This window comes from Nesoenas mayeri (genome assembly GCF_963082525.1).
Source record: "Nesoenas mayeri genome assembly, chromosome: 2".
Lineage (NCBI taxonomy): Eukaryota > Metazoa > Chordata > Aves > Columbiformes > Columbidae > Nesoenas > Nesoenas mayeri.
In genome coordinates this window covers 95,967,415-95,985,421 of record NC_137543.1, presented here as the reverse complement: position 1 = coordinate 95,985,421, position 18,007 = coordinate 95,967,415, and the positions used below count along the sequence as shown (strand labels likewise).

General features: G+C 43.0%; 1 protein-coding gene across 1 annotated transcript; it reads left to right on the top strand.

The window, feature by feature from the left end:
- Positions 1 to 4,760: 4,760 nt before the first annotated feature.
- Positions 4,761 to 17,491, top strand: CD83 (CD83 molecule; the record flags this gene model as incomplete). Its single annotated transcript, XM_080364169.1, is given in 7 exon segments — positions 4,761 to 4,858; positions 4,980 to 5,110; positions 10,590 to 10,591; positions 10,593 to 10,638; positions 15,104 to 15,320; positions 15,434 to 15,537; positions 17,333 to 17,491. Coding segments are annotated over 7 exon segments (702 nt in total). The 5' UTR covers positions 4,761 to 4,815.
- Positions 17,492 to 18,007: the final 516 nt, after the last annotated feature.

The window sequence follows — 18,007 nt, the reverse complement described above, 5'->3', positions numbered from 1 at the left end:
CAAACCATGGTCCAAGATGTTGCTAGTCCTGGTGAGGCTAGCACCATCTAGCACACTGATGATAGAAGAGGAACCTGGGACCTATTGAAAATTAGATTTCAACATGCACTTCCAGCAGACTCTACAGTTTGAATGCAGCACCTTGGCCTGCTTGGCCACCAAATAGCTCGCTGCCTGCTGTAGGAGGCCAGATACTGGAGTAGGTGGAGCTTCAGCACAGGCTTATTCCAGTTCTTACATGTATCAACATGGGATAAGTTTTTGCTCCTGTTCGCTTAAAGGCAATTCCTAAACTCCCAGGTCAGCAGCCTCTAAAGAGGCTTCTGATTTTGCACACCTCCATTTTGGGTCCCATTTCAATTTCTACATGAGTATACTGAATCAATACTTTGACAAATGGGTGGCACATCTCAGACGGCTCACTCCAAAGTTCGGGCATTTCAGAGGAATGGCCGTCTGCGTATAATTAACTGGGTGTTATTCATTGAGCTGGCAGCAGGAGACAAAGATCTGCCCCGCCCAGCAGGTCACAGTTCCAGTGTTTTGGTTTCTCAGTACTGCTGGATTGCCACTGTTCAAACAGCAAAGGCAGATCCTGACCCAACATCTGCTGTGAAGGGGCAGAGAAGAGAACTTTGTCCTTAAACTTTCCTAACTTAATTTTGTGAATAATCTATGTACCTCTCATTAGCTGCAATCTTTCTCTTGCTTTTCATTGTCAGTGTGGTGAGCTTCAAGATCGTAGCATGAGAGGAAAGTAAATGCTGTGACTGCAGGTCTGCTGGGCCCCTCAAAATACATGACTACTCTGTTGCTGTGGATTCTTCTGTTGCTGTTACTTCGGCTGACAGTGCCATGTTACACACAGTATATTTTTTTTAAAAAATGGTTGTCTATTAAAACATGAAACAAACGCCATCCTGGCTTTGTCAGTTGAATTGAAGCAAACAGTTTTTATTGCTGCCCAGAAGATTAATAATAAGAAAAGTAAATAAAAAAACTCCCCTCACCAGTGGATTTGTAATAGGCATGAGGCACATGGATGAACCTTATTCAAACCAGGAACCTAAACACAATAGAACAATGGATATTTGTTAATTGTATCCCAATACAGAAGAATCTATGCCTTTCCAGAAATGCTAAATGCCATATTGACACATCTGTCTTAACCTTTGATACTTTATTGTGGAAAACTCTGGACTTCTTGTAGAGTCCCAAGTTTTTTTGGTTTGGTGTGAGTTTGTTTTTTTTTGTTTTTTAAACTCTGTGGTTCCTGATAAACCCTGGCACCAGAGGCAAATACATGAAATAAGAAGGAATCTGACATATCTTTCACATCAATACACTGCTATAAAAAATAAGGAAGATCTGTTACCCAAATATCTCAGGGAGTCAGCACCTACCTGATTCAAGGAAAAAGGATACGGTTCCATGAACAGCATTCTCAAGACTCTGTCAACACTGAAAAAATATAGTCTTGACTTTTTCACCTTATCCCGTGAATCCATCCCACATCCCTGTGCTTCTAGCCTCATTTCCCACAGAGAAGGAAATTTCTGTGATCATGTCATCTGGTTGTCTGTCAGCCAGTATGTTCTGAACCTGCTTTCTATCAAACTGACAGAGGGATCTGGGCTCAAAGAGAGTTAAGTGCCTATGAAATCCATGAAAATCAGCATGTGGGTTGAAGTCAGAGACCCAAAAGAGTGCCCTTGCTAAGGGAAAGGTAGGCAGAATGCAGCTGTTTTACACACTGCTTGCTAATGTCAGTCATCACGTGTACAGCTCTGGACTCAACAGAGCAGATGGTGCTTCTTGCTCAGTGAGATCGAGGGCTTATGGTTGGTATAGCGAGTTGTATGGGTGAAAGAAAGAGAGGAAAAGGCAATAGGACACACCTGTAGGAAAGCAAGTCTCATTAGGTCCACAGAACTATGCATTTAACAATAAACTTCCACTTATTCACATAACCGTGCAGCTCCTGCCATTCCTGAGGGCCCTGCAGAGATGTGGATCTGTTTCTCACGGAGAAGGCTGACAGGCAATCACTGCCTCTTCACTCCCACACCCAAACCTATCCTGCTGAGCTCCCATTACTTCCACTGCTCAGGACTGCAGTGAAACTGGAAGCAACTTCCAGGGCTCTGGAGATAATAGATTTGCTTTTTGAAACCAAACAAAGGTTATTAAAAGTTAGAACGGAAAGTACAGCCCGGTTCAAAGTTTCCCTAAAGAAAAAAATCCCAACCAGGGAAAGTTTAGAAGCAAAATGATTTCTCTTCCCCCAGCAAAGGGAGTTTCAGTTTTTGTTTTTCATATCTTGTTCTCTTGCTTCACATGCTGTGCTATGAAGCAGCAGCTGAGCTTGCAAATATTTTGGGAGGAAAAGAGCTGTTTTGCTGGAAGCTGTGCCTGTCCTAGAGGGGAAAAAAAGTTTAAAGTGTATTTTTCAGAATCCTGACTCCTGTATTTTAATTGATGGAGGAAGAATGCTGTTTAACATTACCTTGGCAAGCATGTGTGGCGTGTACATTTCCCAGATTAAACTGAAGCCTGACCCTTTATGCTTGCCTTCAGCACACTTCTGTGTGGGCAAATGTGCGACCTCAGCCCCTCTAGACTACATCTAGTCAGGCCGTTTTGGGAAAGATTGCTGTGGGCTGACCCACAGCAGGGGCAGGAGCTTACTGTGGTTTGCTCACTGGGAGTTTCCCCCCAGTGAGAAGGGAGGTAGCAAAGGTTTTTACCCCTGGATTGATTTATGAAGGGTAAATACATAGCTCTGCAGGACTTGCACAAAGAGGCACTTGGGTGAGAGCTGAGTGCCCTTCTTCATGCTGGGCTTGATGCAAGACTGACTCATGGGGGCAAGAGAGCCATCACTTTAGTGAAGAACAGCTGTGAAATATATTAACTGGAGCCCTCTTCTCTCCAAGATTTCCTTCAGCAATGTCCCCTACCCACTTCTGTCTTCTCAGGGGCTCTATTATTTCACACAGGAGAAAGAAGTGAGAGTCCAGGATTTTCTCCCACTGGAGAGATCTGCTGGGATTTACACATTACTTGTACCTATCTTCTGAGTAATGGATTGAGGTTCTTGAAACTCGAAAACACAAAGAGAAAAGTAAAGCTTAGAGCCTGTTATGGTTACTATACTGGTCAATGAAGACAGAAACAGAGAGCTTTAAAAATAAGTAGGCTATTTCAACAGTGAGGCCAGTGAAATTGCTGTCTGACTTCCCTCACAGCACAGGTTGGAGTTTCTGAAAGTGATACCCACCCACAGCATTTACCCTTCTGAGTTGGATTTTTGCATGCTGAGGACCTGTCAAACTGAGTTCTCCTCACAAAGCTTTCTAGAGGTGATTTGGCTTTAGGGTGCCCAGTCTGGTTTCCAGGAATCTCATTTTCAAAAGGGGCTGACCATACATTCTTCCCTCATCAAAACTAAAAAACCCCTCCTAAATGGCATCTCTCCATCATGATCTCAGTAGCCTAAAGACAGCCAGAACTGTTTTCCAAAAATAACATGTCAGCAATTTTCAGAGTTTCATAATTTGTAAATGCTTCTGTGATCAACCTCAGACTTCCTCAAAAATTCTTCAGGGGGAAATGGCTCTTGCAGATCACAAGGAAAGGACTTTTTTCTTTTTCAGATATCTAGAGGGGATGTCTGAACAAAACCTCTTCTGGGAGATGCCTTGATTATTTTTTTCATGAAGAAATTTTCCAGCATATAGCTTGGTAGAATTATGTCACTCTAGCTGCCCCTGCTTGCCTTGAAAATTACAGAATACACTAAGAGGTGTTGCTTCTATATCCTGAGTGCCTACATGTTACACATGTAATATTACAGAAGTACAGTTTGTATCGCTCAGCCATGCTGTAAACTCCTGCTTAGACCTTAGACTCAAATCACAGTGTCCTTCTGGTGTTATGACCTGAGGGTTTAAATGTGGTTTCAGAAATGCCACTGCATATGGCCAGCCCCTGCACAGACACTGCTCTGTTAGAACTGCAGAGGGAAGGTTTAGTTTGGAGGAGACTGAGGGGTGACCTCATTCATGTTTAAAAATATATAAAGGGTGAGTGTCACGAGGATGGAGCCAGGCTCTTCTTGGTGACAACCAATGGTAGGACAAGGGGTAATGGGTTCAAACTGGAACACAAGAGGTTCCACTTAAATTTGAAAAGAAACTTCTTCTCAGTGAGGGTAACAGAGCACTGGCATAGGCTGCCCACGAGGTTGTGGAGTCTCCTGCTCTGGAGACATTCAAAACCCATCTGGACACCTTCCTGTGTAACCTCACCTAGGTGTTCCTGCTCCAGCAGGGGGATTGGACTAGATGATCTTTTGAGGTCCCTTCCAATCCTTAACATTCTGAGATTCTGTGATTCTGTGATTTTGGGAGGCTGACAAACCCTTTTCCTTGTCCCTCAGAGAGAGATTCTTTCAGTGCTGATTTTGATGCCCTTCGTGCTGATCCACAGTGCCCTATGATCAACCTTATTTCTGTTCAGATCAACACAGAGCGGGGAGAAAAAAACCAAAGAAATCAAGGGAGTTGAGATGCTACCCATGCAGGCAGTTGTAGAAATGGGAGTGAGCTAACAGACTGAATGGGAGGAGCACTGATCTCTACACGTAGGGAATTTCCCTGTGACCCGGAACTTTGAGATAGGTGGTTAGGGGGATTCCCCAGTCTGCCTCCAGAAATATCACTCCAGAAGCAGTAGCCATTTCAGTCTGCTCTCACAGTCTGTCCTGTGAAGAGGCACGCTGCTGTTGCTCTGTCACTTGAAGCAGCAAAAGCCATGTCTTCAATGGTCTGCGCTCTGCTCATTGTCATGTGCAATGGTAAGTGTGGAGCCTTGCCTTTTCCATTCTGGTCTTTCACACTTCTTTTCTGGGGACATGTTTTGGGAAGATATTACTGAGGGAATCCCTTTTAAAGGTGATGTGTACCTGTGCTTTGCAGTTTGGTGCTTGATCCACGGGGCTTCTGTGGCGGTCCCTGATGTTGCTGTGAGATGTGACGAAGAAGTGCTGCTGCCCTGTAAAGTTCTTTGGGATTCCTCTGTCACCTACCAGAGAGCATCTTGGTATAAAGTAAGGAAATAGGCTAAGTTACTTGAGCAGTCTGCTTTGCTTTCTTGCCTGATCCTGGCTTGTCTTGTACAAAATCGGTTATTTTATGAAGAGGCACCCTTCTGTCAGTGCGGCTGAGATAGGGCAGCAATGAAAGCATTTGAGCTGATCATGAAGAACAGGAATTTTCCATGTCCTTGTAGACAGACTATTCGAGTATGATCCCTGAATTGTTCTCGGCTTGCTTTTCTATCTAACTATTGCTGGCTTCCAGGAATCAGGATGCAGGTGATGCCCCACATATAGCCTGCCAAATCCTACTACAAAGAGGAGTGTTTCCAGGATTTTATTTCAGACCAAAAAATGGTATTTAAACTTTGCAACATCAGTGATGTCCCTTGGGGAATCTCCCCTCCAATTAGGAGCTGATTTTTTCTTTGGAATAGAAGCAATACACAAGTACTTGCTATTCTTTAGGAAGTTTTGGCTAGTGGGGGTGAGCATAAGGGCAGGGTATGCAGAAGGCAGATGGAGAGCTAGAAATTTGGAGTTATCTCTTTCCACTCACAAAGTAAAAGTCACATCTTGACTGTCCTGCTGACGACCTATTTGCAGGAGGGCTACAAGGATCAATTGGCTAATGAGCAGAAAATCCTGTTCAACGCTTTCAAGATAAAATTTCTTATAGAAAGAGAGGTAGAGTTGCACAGTGGGTGAAGAAGTGGCTGTTGACTTGCTGTATGGTACTGTGTATTTGCATTTCAGTGCCTCATTTCAGCTTAGGGTGTGAGCCAAACTAACAGGAAAAATAGAAGGTTTTGTTCTCCCCCATTCATCATTCCCAGCCATACACTCCTGCTACTTACCAGGGGTCAATGCTGGTGGTCCTCTTGTTCCCTGTTAAATCAACTCGCTGTTCCTTCTTGCAATAGTGGAAAATAAATCTGTGCATTAAGATTTTGTGGGTTACAGAGTTGAATTACTTTCCCATGTGCTGGGAGAGCAATGGAAGAGAAAAAACCCTGGTTTTGGTGAGTGAAAACTGTTAATTTATCTCTGCCAGAACATAAAGCCACAGCCTTGGCTTCCTCAGTAGTTTGGTCAGATAAAGTTTTTAAATTATTCCCTCTGGTAAACCAACAAACAACACTGCTAGATCAGGCTTCTGTGGCTGAAACTTGCAACGCATCTGAGTTTCAGTGCTGGTACAACAATGAGCATCTGCCTACGGACTAGATGACAACTGTAATCCAAAAATACCTAACCCTCAAAGAGCTGTTTTGAATGTACCAGCCCATCAGCAAGTGCAGCATCTCTAGTGCCTTTCTTTTTCCAAAATGCTGAACTAAGCACAGGTGGGAGATAGAAAGGAGAGAATAATACATTTGGTTGAACATTATTATGGGAGCTGTTATAGGTATCAACTTACTCTTTTTTTGCTTTCTGCTTCAAAAGCTGGATAAGGACATGTATTTTCCATACGATACGTGCTAATTACTTAGGGCCCCATGTTTCCCACAGAATCTAGGCAGGGCAGGGAGGTCATTACAGATGACCATGCAGTCTAATGGACCTGGTGGAGTTGAGCAGAGTTGGTATGGGAAGAATAAACAGAGAGGTTGACTGAATCTCTGAAAATTGTCCCCCAAACCAGTGCTGGAAGTCAACTAAAACAAAAACAATTTCAGCAGGCTGAAGTGTGGGGATCCTCCGGAAGAATGGCCTTCTAAGTTCAGTGGCAGCAAACAGGACCCAAAAGCCACTGCCCTGGTGGAAGAATGTAAGAAAACCCTGTGGACCCAGTTCTGTGTTGTCTCACAGCTTTTTACAGTTCCATCTGGTCAAAAACAGACTGCACATGGAGGGGAGGGTGATATTTGATGATGTGGTTTTTTTGTGCCCCTTCTTCAACAGTCCTGTTATGGTCCTGACTGCCACTGCACCTCTCTTGCCCTGTCCTGCCAACCTCCTCTCTCTCCATGGTCTCTTCGCTCTTCCTGCTTCATCTGACTCAGGAAAAGTCACTTTTCTCAGTGCCCATCATGCCAGGACCTCATGCCCTTTTTCTTTGCTGGCACTGCCAAAACTGCAAGAAGTAACAAAATCTAGTTATCTTCAGCTCTTGCCACCATCCTCAGGGGTTGGTAACACTGACCATGGTACTGTGTCCTCTGGTTACTCATCCCAGGAGGGAGGTGGGAAGTGGGCGCAGGCAGCTAACAGCACTCTTGGTGACGTTAGCCCAAGCCACAGTCACAGCCGTATTAGGAAAGGCACAGCACCAAAGTTAACAGCCTGACTCTCGACAGGAAAAAGTAATTTTAGCTCAGTGTCTCGTGTTGAAGACGCAATGCTTCTCCTGCTTGTGGGGGTAGATAAATAGGCAGCATCTTGAAGCTCTTGCTTCTCATTGCTTTGGCTGTGCGCTGCTGTCCCCACCCTACACTGTCAATGGAGGGTGGGAGAATGGCAGAACGTGAGTGGGCTACCCAGAGAGTATTAATCTGTTATTTAAAAAACAACTACTGAAGGATTAATCAATAAACACCACGTATACCCCCAAAGGGCTAATTAAAAGGTAATTCCAACAAACGGTATGAAATTTCAGACTGCTAAGTTCAAGCAGCTGTTAGGCTAAATCTTTTGTATGAGGTCACTTTAAACTGTGCAGTAAATGCAACCAATTAACCTTTGCTTCTGACACTTTAAAAAAATGATGGCGAGAATGTTACAGCACTGTATGTGCAGCTGTTTGTGCAGGGTGAACACCCCCCTCCTTCCTTCCCACTGGCACCTCTGTGTGCTCTCATCAGTTAAGGGGTACTTTTAAATAGTTTGCTATGATCTGCTTAAAAAAAAAAATCAACAAGGATGCTATTTAGAAGTACTTGCCTTTTCAGTTTTGTATGGTTAAATAATTGTTTAAAGGAGTTAGTATTCTGGTGTCTAAATCCAACTGGAAGTAAAAAGAATGGATTGCATGCCTTTACTTTTGCTAATGTCTTGTACTGCAAACCTGTTGTGTGCCCAGTATCTTTGGTGCTAATTAGGTTATTCACATGTGTGAAGTCACGTGTGTGAGTAGTTCTGTGCAGAATCAGGACCACAGTCACGCAGCTCAGACAAAATGAGTTTTACTTAGAAATAGTTGAACCAGGCAGACCTAGCCCACTGGGGGGAAGGTAGAGCACCAAGTCGTCTTCCAGCCTGGTGCAGGTCTCACTCCATTCACTATGTGGCCATGAGAAAATTAGGAAGGAGTTTTCATAATGATGGTACACCTCTAAAGGAGGCCCATTTTTAGGAATGCTGGGCAACCTACATACCATAAAACTGTGTATAAGCAGTGTGGAAGTTTGCCAGTGGAGAAGTGCAGTCTAGGTTATTTTTGTATAAGCACTCAGGCACTGGAGTTGTGTATGGAAATACTGGTTTGAATCTCTGTAGCCCACCTACAAAACAAAAATCTTGGCAATGAAACTTTACTTACAGTTTTGCCTTGGAGGGCTATTGAAAAGTGAACAGTTTCTCTTTGTGCAGTACATTGGAAATGAGAACCACTCAATAAAATCTCATGATTACCACTTTATATCCAGTTTGAAAACCAAGTTTAAACACACACAAATGAAATACCAGTGGATATTTTACTGTTTTGTTCATGTGATAGCCAGAAGAGTCTTAATCTAAAACAAATCTCGAGGAAGAGGAAAGAAGGCTGTACTTCACTGGAGAGAATCCTGTTAACTTTAAAACACTTCCCTGAAAAATACAAAATTGTGGCAGAATTAGAGGGGCAAGTCATATTGCAAAATAAGAATAAACCTTATAGACATTTAATATTAATTGCACCTCCCTTCAAAGGAAATTACTTTTGCTAAATGTGCATAGCTATTATCTATTAGCATAGGTAAATAGTTGCTAAATTACTTCAGTCTAATTTCTAACACATAAGAAATACAATCAAATGCTTCTCAGACATCTATTCAGCTCCAAGTAGCTCCAACACATTAATGATTTAGACAAGAAGGGAACAGTGGAAATGATTTCATAACCAAAACAATTATTTTGCCTGACATGATCTAGTACTGGATGCCCTTAGCTAAAAAAAAGTAAAGAGGTTGTGTGACTGAGTCATAGGGCTTTTCCAGCTGGCTCGTGTGTCACATGCAGTTCCTTTGCTCTTGTTTTGAGGTCGGGCTTGGTTTTTCTTCCTTTTTGTTTCCCCTCTAAAGCACTGTCAGAGTTCATGCACATGTGCCCACAATTTATATCTGTATTTTGCAGATTTAATGTTGGTGTCTCTACATGACACTTTATAGGAACCATATGGATGCATCTTCAGCACTAATGAGACATTAAAGTGCTTTTGTGCTGAAAAACACACCTATTAAGCAGTTTCAGCTCAGTTTCTGGGTGTCAGGCATTGCCAGAATTCTAGATATTTTGCTTCACAAAATAAATTCCTTCTGGTTGTGTGTAGTTTTTAGATCTCTTTAGCAGTCAGAAATTTCAACTTGGCCATTATTCCTGGTATAATTTTAAATAAAACCATTTTTACAATCATCCCACCATCAGAAGAAAATAAATTAATGTTAGTACATTCCACCTTTAAACTGACATCAGTTTTGGACCTGAACCCTTGTGTTTGAAATAAAAATTTGCCTTTATGGCAAAAGTGGATTATATTGGCATTTTGATTTACATGGGAGCCAATGTAACACCTTAGCCTGGGAAAAGTTCTATGAGAAAAGGTATTTAATGAGAGCAGAGAACATGAGTTCTGACTTAACAACTGCTTGCTTGCACATGGACAAGATAAAATTAAGTTTTAATTTATTACTTGGGTGCAAGTACTACAGCACAGGTGAATTGACTTTGTCTAGTGGCACTGTCATGTAACGCTGTAGCAGTTTTCAAAACTGCAGCTAAACCCCAGTCAGCTAGGACTAAGAAAAGCACCCCTCTTTCTTCTTCCACCTTGTTTTTAGTTCTCTGAAAAAGAAGTATTTGCTGAAGAGCACTTAAATTTTGGAGGCCTAATTATTCTACCTATTTCTCATAGTTAATCCAGTCAGAGAACAGAAATAGATCAGCTCAGTTTTATTTTCAATCAAACCTATCCTGTTTTAATATCCACTGTGTCACCACCACTATTCTCACCAAAAAGCACCAGGCTAGGAGAAACTTAACAGGAATCAGCCAATTGATGGGAGAATACATGTGGGAAAATTGCAGCCTATTTAGATCAAGTGTTTTCAAGCTTTTAGAAACTAGAGTAACTTTCAGTTAAACTCATTGAAGTAAGTCAACAACAGCTGGTTGCTCAGGGCTGTGTCCAGTTAGATTTTGGATATCTCCAAGGATAGAGACTCCTGACCCTCTCTGGGCAGCCCATTCCAGCGTTCAACCACATCCACAGTAAAAAGGTTTATTTCTTATGTATAAATGGAATTTCCTGAATTCCAGTTTGTGCCCATTGTCTCTTATCTTGCTTCTGGAGGCTGCTGAGAAGAGCCTGGTTTCAGTTTCTTTGTCCCCCTGGCAATCAAGTACATATTGGTAAAATGCCCCCGGGCCTTGCCTCCTTCAGGTTGAACAGTCCTGTCTCCGTCAGCCTCTTGTCATAGGCCAGATGCTCCAAACCTTGAATCATTTTTATGGCCCTTTGCTGGACTGTCTCCAGTATGTCCAAGTCTCTCTTATACTGGGGAGCACAGCACTGGATCCAGCATCCGGATGTGTCTCACCAGTGCTGAGCAGAGGGGAAGGATCCCCTCCCTTGACCTGCTGGGGATGTTCTGCGTAATGCAGTCCAGGAGGCTGTTGGCCTTTGCCTCAAGGGCTCTTCACTGGCTCATGGGCAGCTTGGTGTCCACCAACACCCTCAGGACCTTTCCAGCAGGTTGGCCCTCGCCTGTACTGGTGCCTGGGGCTGTTCCTCCCCAGGGGCAGGACTCAGCATTTCCATTTACTGAGCTTCATGAGGTTCCTGTCAACTCATTTGTCCAACTTGTTGAGGTCCCTCTGTATGTCAACATGACCCTCTGCCATATCAGCCACTCCTCCCAGCTTTGTGTCATCTGCAAACTTGCTGAGTGCATCCTCTGTCCCAGTGTCCATGTCATTAATGAAGGTGTCGCTCAGTATCAGCCCCTGGGGATAGCATTCCTTCTCATTGCCATGAAGGTGATGGAGAAAAACAGACTTAGTCCCCCCAGATGATTTCTGACAAAGCCTGTCACAGATATTGTGACAAAAATAAATGCACATTTCTTTTGTTGTTTAATTTTCTTAATGGGTAGTTTTATGCAGACAGGCGGAATGGTGCTGCCAGCCTGCAGGTCCCCATTCCCCAGCTAAATTCTTGCTTCAGTAACCCCCAGCAGACAGAATGGCAACAAGACCCTTTAAATGCAATTAGATTCACTAGCATTTCTACCCATCACTACACGACTCATCATTTGCCTTTTGAATTTTGGTAAAGCCATTAGCAGCCAACATGGGAACAGGAAAAGACCACCTCCCTTTTCTCCTCCCTTTGGAGGTGGGGAAAAGGGGGGTCTGGTGTACCATAGCTTGCTCGCTGACAAGGTGGAAGGGAAATAAACCACAAACAAAATGTGGGCAGAAGATATTTTGTCACTGATTAAAGAAGAAGATGGTCCCTACACAAGTGGATTGCTGCCACCAACAGCACTTGCTTCAATCCCTCTAAGCTTGTGTGGAATTAATTAGGTAAAACCCCTGGCATTTACCTCGGGCTGTGGTATCACCTGGAGGACACTGGGCGTGAATTAGCGCTGGATTATCATGGGAGCTTGAGCTGTGAAATGATCTGTCTAGTGAGAGTCCGCCAAGTAATTCACAGGAGGTGGCATAGAAAGTGGCATTTTTGTAATCTTAAATTTTAATTAGGTTTGGGGTGGGGGAGAGGTTAGCTTGAATAGAGTAAGAGGCAGAATGATGACCTTACTGAACATCTTGTAGACTTCTGTTTACATGGCTGGGATATGGGGACACACACTTAAAATTTGCTCAGATGTTTTCTTACTACTTAAAGAATTTTAAAAGGGAGTGGTTAATTTTATTATTATTTTTTTTAACAAGGTAATAAATAATATTGCAGTGGAAAAGGTTTCATTTAGGCATCAGAGAAAGGGTTTCTATGACATCTGAGTGGGGTTGGACACACTGCATGTAGAGGCTGGGAAAAATGCCACCAGATGTCTCTGTAACCTAAAAAATGTGAGGAGATTGCAGGGCACACCACCACCACCACAGACTGCTTTCCTGCCTCTGCTCTTCAAAAAGAGTAAAAATTTAATGAAGAAGGTGAGGCATGCAACCCCCTAATTAAACCCATATATATGAACTGTTCCTCCTCCTCCCCAAATACAAAGGTTCATGATCCTCATCCAGATTGCAACTGGTTTCTCCACAAGTGAGGCAGTCAGATTAGGACATAAAGTGATTTTTTCTTCTATTTTGGGGAAAGGCATTTTGTTAGTGCAGCTTCATGGATTGTGCTTTGCCTTACACAGAGCAGGTCTGAGCAAGGCCAAGTTCTGACTTGCTTGTTTCCGGGGTCTTTGTCACTGTACCTGTGACAGCAACTATGCTTAAGCTGAGCACCTCAAAGAGTTTAGGAGGCAATCATTAATCCTATCTCTGTGTCCCCATTAAGATAGGGAATGTCAATCATTTACCAAAAACCTTACTGGGAATAAGCGCATGGTCAGGCATAGGATACATGGACTTAATTTACTTCTCCCTTATACTAGCAGTGGTGATTACAATTGCATACAGAAAGATCAAAGTGTTTTCTGGTTCCCAAGTCTCAGCCATGAGAATCACAGTACCATTTACCACCCAAGACAGCAATTATTTATGCTACCAGTGAATGGAGAAAAACAAACAAACCAACCAACCAACCACAACAAAAAACACAAAAAAACCAAACCAAATCCAATCCCCCCCCGCCAAACCAATACAACAAACACAAAACTAATTTTCTGTGTGTAACTCAGACCTCCTGTCTGCATTTTAGGGCAATGTGAAGGACAGCCTGGCTGGTTCTCTCAGTTGCCCTGTGGGCAGTTTTAAATTTCACTGAGGCAGGGGGTGGTAAGGGAAGGGAGAGTGGCAAAAATTAGATCTGAGGGAGGTCAACTCTATCCACTTAACTGCTATTGACCCACTTGTAACCAGAGCTGAGCCCAGCCTGGGTATTGGAATTCCTCTGGCCACATCTCTGACAATGCGCAGTGCCTGAAAATATCTAAATCCCTGTGGCACAGTGAAGTCCCTATAGCCTGAAACCCACCGTAGATACAGTTTGTCTCATAGGTGCTTGATGTTGAGCATAATAAGAAAGAGAAGCTGGGGTAAATTTACTGAGGGATTAAGAGGAAGAAGGTACTTTCTTCCCTCTTGCTGGGTAAAATGTGGAAAGCCCCAGGGAATTACTGCTTTGTGTTTCAGTTGATGTGCTGAAAAACCCCAAGCTTTCTGAGAAAAGATCTTTACAATTAACAAAATCTTGTGCTTTAGTCTGAATCCACAGTTCCTGAAAAGTTCCCCAACTTGTAGCTTATTTTACACCATTTTAGGGATGCAAAAGTAGCAAAGTATGATGGAACACAGGGCCCAGATTTCTCTCCAGACTCCTGAGTATGATTTCCTCATGCAAATACACAAAAGGGGAACCAGATGCTCCTAGTCTCAGCATGAATAAATGGTGTTAATTTCAGTAATTTACAGTGCAACTGTTATGCCCTGATAAAGTAGCTATACTGATAGAAAGTAAGCACTGACATGCAACCCAAATATGTGTCTATTAAAATAAAATCATCATAATAATAAAGCCTTGGCTTACATTAGTTATAAGTTTGGCTGAAAAGCTGAGCCTTGAACTGTATGAGCTGGCTCTGGCTCCACAGAAAGGTCGAATTCATTACTCAGGAAACCTTCATGGAGAGCACGCTGCCTCAAATCCCAGGGAGCGATGTCGATGAATAAGAATGGACATGGGCTAATTCAAACCCTTCTCCCATCTTTCAAATCAAGTCAGTGATTTCTCTCTTCTTTGTGGCTCCCAGCCAATTGTCATTTTCAATGCATCCTATCGCCCCGCAGTACAAACTGTTTTGGGAATACACTTCATTCCTCCAGCAGCCTCTCAGCAATGCCAAGGAATGTAGGTCTTCTGGTTACAATTAAGAAATTCAACATACGAATGCTCCCCAAGTGCACCAGAACTTGCTGGTGACCTTCATGCAACCAAATCTGAAGGAGTTGAAGCAATTTTTGTTCTTTAGTTCCAATAAAGAGTGGAGAGGGGGTGGGAGGAAACCCTCATTCCTCCAGAGAGACCCCATGCTTTCAGGGATCAGCTGCGCAGAAACTGGCGCGGGAAAGTCCAGTTTCCAGGGCTGGGACCTCTGGGCTGTGGGATCACTGGGAGGATGCCAGCATGTACTGGCAGAGCTGGCACACTGCGGCGTACGCGGTGACAAGTGTGCCAGCAGGGCAAGCACAGGCAGCAGTGGCACCTACCTGCCTGCTGCCACACTCCTGGGGATGTCTCGTACCCATGGCCACAGCTTGCCAGCTGGGTAGGGCTGCCTCTCGCTGTCTCTGCTCCATCCCCCTGGGTTGTCTCTCTCTGTTTGAACTCTTCCAGGGCCTCTGTGCAGACACTTTGAGAGCAAACTCTACTGCTGCCTTTTCTCATCTTACATCTCTACCAGGATTGTGTCCGGGTGAGGCAGATTAAGAAGCCATTACAGAATAGCTCTATAGTATCTATTTAAAAATATAGTATCTATTTATCAAAAAAGTGAATACTTTTTAACTGTGAGCATAAATGTATTAGATGTTTTTGAGGTTCCCCAATCCCTGACCAGCTCTTTTCAGCCTCTGCATTTTCAGCCATAAGCCAGCTTTAAAACTCTTTCCCCTAAAACTCAGGATGACACTGTTGCCCAAGACAAGAAATATATTTGTCTTTTCCAGATGGCAGGAGATGGCGAAGGAATAACATGGAAAGTCCTTGATGTGGAATCTCATTATCCAAGAGAACTCAGAGGGTCCCTGGAGCTCTCCAATGACACCTTATTTTCACTGAGGATCAAAAATGTGACCAGCCGAAACAGTGGGACATATAAGTGCACTTTGGAGAAACAGAGTGGAGAACACAATCTGAGCAGCGTAGTCACGTTAAAAGTAACAGGTACGGTAGGCGCTTTTGACTGTCCCATGCTCCACATGGCATTTCATTAAGGCAACTGTTTAACAATATTTTACAGATACTAGAACAATGTAACACTTTGCTTTACATTTTAGGTTGCCCTGGAATAGAAAATGAAAAATTAAAAAAGTACAAAGCTGAGCTTTTCATGCTGACTTGTCTCGGGATTTTTTATTTGCTGCTCATCTTTTTTACCTGTGTAAGTAATTACCTTTCTCATAAACAAATAATCCAAAACCAACAAAAAACCTCCACTCATTTTCTCTGTTAGCAGCACCTTAAAATAGCTGGTCAGATGTTGGTGTTCATACTGAATTTATGACCAAATCCTTTAAATAGACAGTATTTTCAAAGCCATAGGAAACTCAGGTGCACGAGGAACACAGGATGGAGTCCCAAAGAGACAAAACACTTCACTGCACCCTGATCTAACTCAAACCAGACAGTCATTTTCCTGCACCCTGGTGCCCTTTTCTGCTTCCAGTTACTCTGAGTGCAAGCTACTCTGCAGTTTAAGGGCACATCAGAAGCTCTTCTGGTTTGGTACTTGGGAACAGCATTTACCTGATATAGAAGCACAGGCCCCTGGGATCCCTTCTCTACCCATGGCTTTGCTTCGTGTGACAGCATGATGGACGAGTTCAAATCCACCTGTTTTTTTGCCTCAGCTTTTATACCCCTAGATTGATGATAACCCCATTTCAGATGGGCATTTTTGTGAAGCTCTGCCTTTCTTGTGAAACAGACATTTTAAGAATCTCACAAAAGAACCTCCTTGAGGCTTTATCTGTAACTCCAATGCTAGCTGGTAGTTCTAGGAAAGGTGGGAGGAGGAGGTGGTATTTGGGAAGCTCACTGCACAGGAGCAAGACTAAACCTTGTCTATGGCAGCGATGAAGCCACCGCCACATGCAGAGGTCTGCGTCCCCTGGCTTAGAGGCAGCACAAGCCTTGAGTGTTGGTACAGAGCAACACCGGCTGCGTTTCTAATTAGGAACAAACCCAAACCAACCGCAGCATTTTGGGAGGTCAGATTTAAATTTTGTTGCCTATTTCATATTTGCCTTCTTGTTTTGCTCCTCAGCAGATGAATCATAACTGTTGATTGGAGAATATCTAATTAGCTGCAGCTAAATGTAGCTTTTCATGTATCTTCAGGGAGCAATTAAATTTATGCCTGTCTCTTTGTTAGATTGACAATCCTGCCAGTAATTTGTGCCGTTCAGACTAAGGTTTGACAAGATAAATCTTGTAGGAATTTGTTAGGATGAAAGCATGAAAGCAAGGATATCACTCAGAAGAGACAGATGCCCCTGTTCTGCTCAGTGTCCTGAAATAATTTCAGATTTCTACAGAAAGCTCTCCTTCCCATATGTAAAAAAAAGTCCCAGTTTTAGTGGTGCAGTTAAAAAAAAGCAGAGCTGTGTAGTGAAGATAACCACCCTGGTGGAATTATCATGTATCTTACTCTTGGGTGATGTACAGTCTCAAGTATCAACCTAGCTTTCAGCAAAGTTTAATATCGACCTGATATCACAAGTAAGCTTCATTATTTCAAATGCCTGTTAAGTTCTTACAGGTTGCCTTGTACTCTCCTTTAGTAGAGATTGTGCCTTATCTCTGCTAAACTCAACAGCAACATTAAGTTTAGGACTGGTGTCAGGAATAGGGCTTGACTTTGACAACTTGTTGAAAATATTTTGGACGTAGACCTGTACTGAAGGCAGGTGGTAACAAACTTGCAAGAGTTTGATGCAATGTCTGTTTATATGAAAATTTGAATTAAATATAAATTTCCTTTTGTGACTAAGGCTTTTGCCCTATAAAGCTCCTTGACTGAGCAAGGATGCTGCATACTGAATGCTTCTGGTGACAAATCAAAAAGGTGTAAGGTGTGAGTAGCAAGGAGAAAAAGTAGAACTTTCACACTTAAAAAAAAAAATTGCTTTCTTAGGAACCCTCAGTTTTAAGCTTTCCTTTCTGTTTTGTTTTAGACATGCCTAAGAAGAGAGAGTATGTCTCTCAATTATCAAAAAACCAGACCAGATATGAAACACGTGCTCACCATCATCAATGTACATGAAATGTCAGCTGCCCAGGATTCAAATCATGACAGCTCTTACAAAAATGGGCTTACTTCAAGTTCTATCTGAGCTGATGTTGATGGCACCATGGGCTCATCGGTAAACATGACACAAGCTGGATGGCCGAGTGGTACGTAGAGGAAAAAAATGCTAATATACAGCCTCTTCAGAACAGCCTGAAAGCATAGGTAATCCATCAGTGAACTGCTTCTGCTGGACAAGCCTTCGAAAAGCTCCATTATGCACTACAGTAACTTTTGGGAGTTTGGTGGCTAAGAAATACTATTACAGCTACACAATGGTGTTAGTATGCTGTTATGAAGTTGGTATCAACTTTATTTTAGTCTGCTGTGAAGCCCTCTTGTCCCGAGCAAGAATGCTGCTGTGGGACGAAGACCAGCTTATAAGGAGGCCATGGCAATGCAAAGCTGGTTAATTAAGCCCTTCACTGAACTAATAGCTCTCGTCTTTCAAAAGCAAACTCAACAGGTGCTGCAGTATGGAAAGTGAAGTGTGTGGGGCTGTGTCTGCTCCAAGCCTGGTTCTGGATGGAGTTCCTTTACTGGAAACAGTTTGTAACTTGTC